The 9,599-nt window shown below is 45.7% G+C and overlaps 1 protein-coding gene across 2 annotated transcripts; it reads right to left on the bottom strand.

The window, feature by feature from the left end:
- Positions 1-1,039: 1,039 nt before the first annotated feature.
- LOC118790647 (cornifelin homolog B-like) lies at positions 1,040-7,868 on the bottom strand. 2 transcript variants are annotated; one of them, XM_036547631.1, is made up of 4 exons: positions 7,705-7,868; positions 7,132-7,255; positions 6,686-6,840; positions 1,040-1,243 (listed from the first exon to the last, which is right to left on the bottom strand). In XM_036547631.1, the coding sequence occupies exons 2-4, from the start codon at positions 7,247-7,249 to the stop codon at positions 1,085-1,087; spliced, it is 432 nt and encodes a 143-aa protein (XP_036403524.1). In that variant the 5' UTR covers positions 7,250-7,255; positions 7,705-7,868; the 3' UTR covers positions 1,040-1,084. The 2 variants fall into 2 exon arrangements, with proteins under 2 accessions (XP_036403524.1, XP_036403525.1); XM_036547632.1 differs by lacking the exon at positions 7,705-7,868 and adding an exon at positions 7,537-7,671.
- Positions 7,869-9,599: the final 1,731 nt, after the last annotated feature.

Below are 9,599 nucleotides of genomic sequence, written 5' to 3'. Positions count from 1 at the left end.
ACAGTGACATCATCGGAGCAACTTGCAGGCACCTGGCAACACACAGAGCAGTGAGCCAGGTGAGCCCTGGCTGTCCTACCCAACCCCCTCCCCCCATGGACAGAAGCCGGATGAGCCAGGTGAGCCCTGGCTGTCCTACCCAACCCCCTCCCCCATGGAGAGAAGCCGGATGAGCCAGGTGAGCCCTGGCTGTCCTACCCAACCCCCTCCCCCATGGAGAGAAGCCGGATGAGCCAGGTGAGCCCTGGCTGTCCTACCCAACCCCCTCCCCCATGGAGAGAAGTTCGCTCTGCCGTCGTGGCCTCTGGCTCTCTGACAGCTGATGACACGGCTCAGATGGAACTCTGCTTTGCCGACTGCGCCACTCGGGAGCCTCTTAGGAAGGACCTGCTTCAGCAGCGACACAGCTGCATAAATGGCTGAAACCGAAATAAAGTGCGCTCTCTACAATAAGGGTGACAGCCAGCCAAATGCACAAATGTCTCTGGACAGGAACTCACAGTTTTGGTGATACTGAGTGGATGACAAACCGTGACCCCCCTGAATCTCTGAAATTCCCCAGCCTGGACAGTCAGTGAAAACCCGTCAAACCCGTTTCTCCCCCGAATGCGTCAGACCTGAGATATAGACAGAGCTGCCCTTCCTGGTTCCTGCATCTCTCTCTCTTCCGATCACATCCTTTTTCCTTCTCCTCCTCTCCTCTGAGTCCAGAGAAGAGGGTCTTCTCTGATTCTGATTCTGACAAACCTTTTCCGTTTTCAGTAACTGACTGATATTCATTATTAATGTTTAACTTGTAGAACAGAATCATATACCAAAATGGGGATAATTCCTGTGTTTTTATTAGAAAAGTCAGAAAAAGCAAAAGTCACCACCAGGAAATGATTCAGCAACAGCTGCTGTTAGAACATTAAAATATTTAAGAATGAACCACAGGAGGGTGACACAGGCTAGAACGTTTAAATATTTAAAGAGGAACCTCAGACGGGCAGAGATGGAGTATAGGGAGGGGGAGGGGGCTCTAAGGGGGGGGGGGGGGGGGGGTCTGGGGCAGGATGGGAACCTGCAGCTCCTCTCCTGGTATTTAGTAGAGGTGGGCCCCCTGCAGGGGTGTCAGAGGAGAGTAGCCGGCGGAGCGTGGGCTGGCGAGGGTGGCGGCACGGCGCTTTATCTCCCGGGAGATCTGACACCAGGACAGCGCGTAGCAGCAGCAGCCGAAGAAGCAGTCACTCCAGACGTTCCCCTGAAGGAGGTGAACACGGGAGAGCACCGTCAGCACTGCGTCTCAGGAAGAAACAGAGCGTAACGCAGCACAACGGATCCATACAGCAGCACACAGCGCAGGACATAACAGCACCGCACTTACAGTTTAGAGGCAGAGGAATCTAAAGCAAACGAGCCATCTGGTGACTTTAGGAGCACCGTTTTAAACTGCAGTGTCACTCAAAGTTTAAGCGTTTGGCCCTCTTCAGGATTATTTAATTAACAACTTGAAACTTAAAATGAATGCTGCCATATGATCATATGACACCACTGTAAAGTTGGACTTCCTGCTTTATATGAATTGTAGTCGGAATTTCAGAAAGAAACTTCGTCAAATATGTACAGATAAAGTTGCTAAACAATAAAATGGCACTGAGCCACACTTTGGAAAATGTTTTAAGCAATACTCTGAATTTACCACTAGATGGAGCTATATTGGCATTCCGTCAACACTCAGAGGAAAACGGTGTAGTGAAGTCACAAGAATAAATAACACAAGAATCACCTCCTTTAATTTTTGGTATTTTCCCAGCACAAGTAAAAGTTATGAACCATTTGTTTTATGACATTGTGGTTTTACGACACAACTGTCAACGTATGGGCAGAGATGCCCATTGTATCTGGTGAAGATTGGGACTTTCGCTGTTCTGCAATACCTCCGTACAGTTTGGCGCTGGCCACGACATTATTACGCTGATCATTGTCTAGTTTTCATCCCCTTCACCGACACTGGGCAAAACGCTGTTACGACCGGCCTTCCCTGGCTGGAAATCAACTGATTTAAATGGCTGTAGAAGGAAGAGTAACCTGTGTGTTGTGTGAGAGTGCGGGGGGAAAGCAGACTACATAGAAAGTGACACAAGGCAGACTAGACCAGGGCAGCAAAGGTGAACATACCGAGTCCCGACTCTGTGGATCGCCAGCTCTGTCCTCTGAGCTCCGACCGCCACGGGAGCCACAGCGGTGGTTTGTTCAATTTAGTTCATTTTTATTTGAAAACGCCGGTACAAAGATGGCAGCTCAGTGCTCGGCTTCAGAGAACCCACGATAAATAAGTAACTCCAAAAATATTGTCGTGCGAGTCCCAGTTCTTTCAGTCGTTGTAGGCAACGAACAAATAAATATAATCTACCGGCGTTCCGGCCAAAAACAAACAACGACAAAACAACCGAAATCATTGTCATCCACAACCAAATGCTGTGAACTTGTCTCCCCGTTCAAACACTACCCAGCACCATAGCCACGAACGGCACCGTCAGATTCAAAGATTCCGCCACGCGTATTAGTCCCTCCTCTTCCGGTCAGCGACTCAGCTGTAGATTTTCCGCTTACCCGAGGAGCGGCAGCCTCTGTCCGCAGCAGATACCAAACCACACAAACAAAAACAAAACGTGTACTCGTGCGTGATGTGCTGTGACCCCCATCTTAACTACGTGCAGTTCAATTTCAAGGAGTGTGTGCGGGGGTATATTATCCCAATGTCATTCTAACATACAGCTAAATACATTGTATTTCTACAGTTAAGTCTTCTGTTCATTTATATTATCATTGCACATTTGAAGATCTCTCTTCTTGAACTTCAAAATCGTTCCGGTTTGTGTAACCACAATCCATCACTACAGGTTAAACCACAATCTTTCTGTGCGTTGGACAACGCTCTCTTCTATTGGAGATTCTAAATCTTATGAGCTGGGCCTGGAGTTATGCTCCACCACGTGACTTGCTGGGCTTCCAAACTGTGTTTCATTCATTATCCTCCAGGCGTCGCTGTAAACGCGCAAATCTCAGCAAGCGGGCAAGTGAATAATCAGTGAATAATCAGTGAACTGTGTAAAGGAATTCATCTGCGCGACAGCAAAGATTGTCGGGTAACGGGGGAGAAACTGAAATATGGACATATAAATAACAAAAAGAAGCATCTCTTTGAGCGAGCAAGGACAACAATAGCTTTCTGGTACACCGCATGCTGGGGAATGTAGTTTATTTCTTACAACTTCCAATGTATTATTAAACCACACACAAATGAAGTAACGACTTTATACTTTAAATCATAACACACACACACACACACACACACACACACAAACAAACAAACAAAGCCTAAAATCGAAGCGACCAGGGTGATTTCTCTTTAAAATGCAGGGGAAAGGAAGGGTGTCATTAGACAGAAGCATTTGTCTGCGCAAATATTCTCCTTCAAATACGGGATCGGCCAAAATTACAGACATTTTTAAATAAGCTTGTTTTTAACGGTAGGGCAATTCCATACACTAGTCAACTTTATAAAGTGTCTCTTCCAGACTGCTAATTTACATGAAATCAAAATCATAGAACTGATCAAAACATCTGACAGCCTATCTTAAGTGACTGACGGGTCAACAAATTTCTCCAGCATATCAGGATTCTCGGTTCCATTCCCGGTTTTTGTAAAGTCTTTAATCCGAATCGCACAAATGCAAACTATACGGAATGTCTTTGGGTGAATTCTGCGATAGATCTGAAAAAGACGCTCACACCGAGGGCGAAAGTCTTTGTCAGCAGTTGCCATTTCTCTGGGTGCTGACCAAACTTCCACAGTGTCGTCAGTTCATGAAAGAAAAAGAAATCAGATGACAATTAGGCTACTGAATGTAAGAACAATTAAGGAATACGACTTTGTTTCACTGAACTGAATACGTGGCATTTACATGCCGCCTTTACTGGTTTATTTCGCCTACTCCTGAGGTGACCAACCTTTTCTGCTTTACATTGCTTATGTGTTATTATACACCACTAATTCTCTAAAACCAATAGTTTCCAATTCCTTCAAATATATATATACTATTTAAAAATGTGGTAAATTTGTCTAAAAACCTGACTGATGTGAAAGTGTGAGTATTTTAGGGACAATTTTCTCTCAGAGCTACGCAACGTGGGAATGAATATACGCGACAATTAATTCTAATAATCTACTAACATATCACACTTTCATTGAAAATAATGGCTTGAATAAATTCTCAATATCGTGCCTTTTGAACACAGAAACAGCAACATACAGATTCGTGTTCATTTTGCCACTTTGCCAGCGCGTTACATAACCACAACAAAGATGTCAAGAGGTAGTTAATGTGTTTTAAAAAGGAAACTCTGAGTACAATACGCAGTTTGCCTCTAAATGTGGAAGTAAGAGCCGGGACGTGAAGAACTCTCAAAATGAGAACGGTTACAGCTCTGTTGTGTTTGTGGACACGGACGGTTGAGTCTCTTACTGCACCGTGGCTTGAGATGGTAATCACCGTGGTAATCTTTCTGGATGGCGTTGTTGCGGACGTTGACTGTCATGTAACACTGCACAACGGAAAACCCGTCCTTTTCCTTGTATCTTAGTTGTTCCCCCCCAGGTCATTAGTTTCAATTTTTAATTTCCCTGACACCCTGGCACTTTGTCGTGGATTACGTAGCTACTCACCAACACCCCCACTCATTACATAAATAAATAGATAAATAAACAGCCTAAATAATCATTTCTTGGCAGGTGGTGCTTATTGGCTGCCTGCTCTTCCTTTTGGCGCATATTTCTAAATACCATGCGTCAACTCTTCCCTACACGGCAAGAGTCCTCGCTCCAGCGCCCATCTCTTGGATATCTCTCTGTTCTTTCATTTCCATCTAAACCGCTTTCCCTTGTTTTGCAAAGCTGCCTTTCAGCTCAGTGTGGCATCGGTGGTTCTGTCGCGCTTTGTTGACTGTTTGCGCCCCTATGTCTCCATCGAGCACTCTCAGTGACTGAGACGATCTTGAGCGGTTTCCCAAACTGCGTCAAAGGACCTCAACCTGCACATCGGCGAGGGAATGATGGGGGCGAATGCACGTGAATACGCGCGCACACGAGCTCAAGATAATGTCCCATTCGTGTTTCTATACATTCACACATAACTTGCTTATTCGCTTGATGGACGCCTTTAATAAGTAAGATTAACTCTGCTTACATTTACAGTTGGTTATTTTCTGTAATAATTCAGTGTAGAAATTTTTATGAAGGGAACAATGCCATTCCCCCTCCTGAGAGTGAAACAGGTGATCTCCTGAGATAAAGCACTCCCTATTTATTTTAAATATAAACAAGATAAACACATGAAACATACATACACTGCCGCCATGGCTTGTGCCCTGTTTCACGTCTTTGCATCCAGGTTTGCATTCGCCATGGCGATTATTAATCAAAGCTAGAAAATAAAAAAAGAGGGTCCAATATTTCTGGACTGAAGTTTTCATCCGCTTATTTGCTTGAGGAGCACAGAGGAACATATGGATGTAGCATATCCATCTCAAAAAAGCACGCACAGGTTCCTGTGCACTATCATTGTAATACACCTCCTTCATAGTGAAAATGTAAGAGCCTCTCTCCATCCTCTACACATCCTCAGACTGAAGAGAAAATATCTGCCCACTGCGTCTTCTTACATGGACAACCTGGGGCCTGTCGGTTATTCAAGTGCAGCTCACAACGGGCTCTCAAACGTCCAGTACAAGTAATCGTGTCCCTTAGTGGCTGCTCGTCAATATACACACCAAGAACTGCACTTGTAGTACCAATTTTTACGGCAACACGTGTTAATAAAAATGCAGTCGTAAATCGGATAGTGGAGAATGGAATCTTTTCCTATGTATTCACTGAGGGTGGGTCTAAACACAGACTAAAAGTAGAAATGAAATATTTCTTCGTTGAATATGGAGTTAAGTACACCATGAATGAGATTCGTGCTCTATAAATATTTGTACATTAGAATATATTTATACATGACGAACAGTAGGCCTATACTCAGTAGGCATATTGACACTGCGTGGCAGACGCAAAACCGCACGTTCATTTACCTACAGGGTGAGTAAGACATGCACATCGCCAAAGGGAAAAATAAATGAATAATTCAGCTCCCCCTAATGCGTTTAATGTATAAAAACTAAAGTAAGACAAACAATACAACCAACTCAAATAAGGACCCCTAATGGAACCTCTAAAGTTAACTTTTTTTTTTTTTTTTTTATCTTTTTTTCTACTTCGTAGGTTCATTTTCGTATTCCACAGCCCCTCTTTTATCTAAAGTCTGGATTGGACCGGACTGGATATGTGTTCGGGGAAATGATGATGTATAAATGTCGTAAACACGGGTCGTTGAAAACCAGGTTATTGCGAAACACGGATTGCCTCTACAATGTCGTATGTACCGTTTAAACAGCTGCGCTAAACACGCGAGGTGCTGGAAAAACCCAGGCACTTCATAGAGAAAAAAACCGTTTAGAAATGCGGTCAAATTAAGGTTACCGCTAACCCAAATGCTGTTGTCATTTACAATCTTCACTGCAATCTCTTTCTGTGTAAGAATGCACATGCTGGAGGTGCCCGGTCTTGCCCCGGTGGCTCCGCAATGCGCCGCAGCCCTACCTGGATGCCGAATCGCTCCCGCACGGTGGCACGCACGGCGAGGGAGGCGGGGGGCACGCAGCCCACGCAGTCCAGGAGAGGCAGACACGCGCAAGCCCCGGCCGCGCTGCTGGTCTTACAGGCGAATACTGGGAGGCACCAGAGGGCACAGCAGCCTGGAGACGGAGAGACATACACAGAGAGTGAAGGAACCAGAGAGGAACAGCCAGACTGGCAGAGGGGCAAGGACACACACACACACACAAAGACAGAGAGGCAGACAGGGGCAGGTGAGCTGACATCTGAAAACAGTAAACACACACTGACACTGGGGTATGTGCTGACCCAGATTTGAGACACAGAAGGACAGAAGCACACTGTGAGAGACAGACAGAAGTGGACAGACCCAGAGAGACAGAATCACACATGCAGAAACGGGCAGACGTGGGTCAGGAGCTCAGACTCACAGTCATTCATGTCCTCATAGCAGTCACATAGACCCGTGCTCCACTGCCCCGCCTGCACTCCTCCGGCCCGCTGGGATTGGACCCCCGGGGGCTGCTGGAGAACCAGCCCACCCTGCATTCTGACCTGAAACCAGAGGGAGACCACACCAGTGCTTACTCTGAGCCTGCATTCTGACCTGAAACCAGAGGGAGACCACATCGGTGCTTACTCTGAGCCTGGGGAGACCAGGGAGACCATACTGGTGCTTACTCTGCTTCCTGGCTCAAGAGAGACCATACTGCTGTATAACCTCAAAATAATACTACTGAATACATGTTCATTGCGCCTAGATATTACACAAATAACACAAATACATAAAGAAGATGGTACTGCTAGTGGCTATGAGACAAGGTGTGTTTCAATACCTCCTTTGTTGAATATCTTCCCAAATTTTAAGAAGACAGACATTTGCCAGATGGGACTAAAGCAAAAGAAAAGCAGAAAAGACAACAGCAGAAGCAGCAGATCTGATGTCTCCTTTTACCACAGCTATGTAAGCATCCATGTCAGATAGTGATAGACTCAGCTCTCACCTGGGGGAGACTCGTCTGTGGATAAGTTATCTCCTGCTATCTGGAGTAGGTTAGGTGAGGCTGAGAGAGAGGCAGGCCTGATATCTGAGGACTCCGAATCGAACCAGCCCAGTAGCAGCGCTACCATGTCACCTGTCCTGTAAAATAACTGCCCAATCGTGTTCCTCTCCCCGTCGTGCTGAGAAAGCACTGTTTAGAGTAAACAGCCCATTTCCCTGAAGTTGAACAGGCCAGGCTTCGGCTCCCATGAAAGGGACTGGCCTGTGGTGCTGACTCAGCCATTTGGTCCCCCGGGGGCTTCTCCAGCAAAATATCAACATTTACACAAGAGTCCTCAGAGTTTTACATTTTAAAGTTTTTTTTTAATCATACCTGAGTTTGCAAGAAAGAAGAACATGTACAGGAAATAAAGAGCTCAAGGTTTGTAGAATTTTGCGTACAGAGAAAATCTTTTTGGATGGCTTCATCTTTTTTGAGTGACACTTTTCAGGTGACTTCATCTGAGAAAGGCTTGGTTACGCCAGCAGAGGTCAGGTCTTTTTCTCTGCCCTGCTACCTCCGTTTTCTGCCGACTCTGTGGTTGTCATGGCTCTGGGCCCAAGGACGGCCAGTCAGGATGCTGTGAAAGGTGGTGACTGACGGGCCAATCATGGAGAGCTCCTGGGGAGACTGCAGAGCAAAGATTTCCTCCTTGTGTTAAGAGTAAACACTCTGACCCAAGTGAAACTCAAGCCTGCAGGTGGAGGATGGGGGCTGTGGGGCTGCTAAGGGTTTGACTGTGGTTTGGGGGGGGGGGGGGTTTGTTGTTAAAGGACTGAAATGGTATGGAACCTCTGCTATACTGTGCTGTTATCTGAATACACAAGAGGATCATATCAACTCATGTTACTCATAACATATCAGATAGCATGTCTGTATGAGTCATCTTAATATTACAAAATCAGTCTATGTCAGCCTGTGTTATTACTGTATCTGTGAGATTAACATTGCACAATACACAGATGGATGTCAATAAATCAACAAACTGAGAAACAAACTTTCCAAGATTATGTCTTTATTGTAAATTATTTAGAATAACACATATACACTATTTGTTACAGGATAATTCAGTTTACATGCAAGCGGTGAATTCTGAAAGCTCTCAAGACAGTTGTAAAGACAATACAGTGATTGTAGAAGGGTCTTGTAGCAGCACGTATTCCAACCCGAGATATGAACCTCAAAGCAGTATATTCATCTCAGGGTTATCACATTGCACTACTACTCCACTTTCTTTATTCACCAGCCAATCATTCCACACCGCTGAGCAATCTGTTTATTCACCAGCCAATCATTCCACACTGCTGAGCCATCTGTTTAATCTCCAGCCAATCGTTCTGCACGGCTACACATCCTGTTTCATCACTGGCCAATCACTGCACACTGCCGCACAATCTGTGTAATCTCAAGACAGTGCTGATCATCGCTGGTGATAAAACATGGCCGACATTCACTTTCTTTACCCATTGTCTGGGCATGGTGCTGCCATGGCACACAACAAAGAAGTTACTAGTGGTGTGTCTTTCACCACGCGGGTTACAGCGGGTCCTGGTGTGACGGTCCTTCAGCTAACACGACATTGTCACAGTGTCACCATACCCTTTGGAACAACATCGTCATGTTCCAGCAGCACCGAAAGTACGTGGTGAGAGTCAAGCAGCGGCTGTGTACAAAACAAGTGCCCATAAGCAACGGAAAACACAGTGAAGATAAAGAAAGGTCGTGAGTGCAGAGTTTAACGTGATGAAGCCGTTGTACTGGAGCCCCTCACACCAGCCCCTCAGGACAGAGGCTGTGGGATGGGTACGTCCCTGAATATCTTCCTACATGCCTTCTGGAATTCGGCATCCATCTTC

This window comes from Megalops cyprinoides, chromosome 16 (genome assembly GCF_013368585.1).
Source record: "Megalops cyprinoides isolate fMegCyp1 chromosome 16, fMegCyp1.pri, whole genome shotgun sequence".
Lineage (NCBI taxonomy): Eukaryota > Metazoa > Chordata > Actinopteri > Elopiformes > Megalopidae > Megalops > Megalops cyprinoides.
Note: the sequence above shows the minus strand (reverse complement) of the source record. Positions and strands in the feature narration are given on the sequence as shown.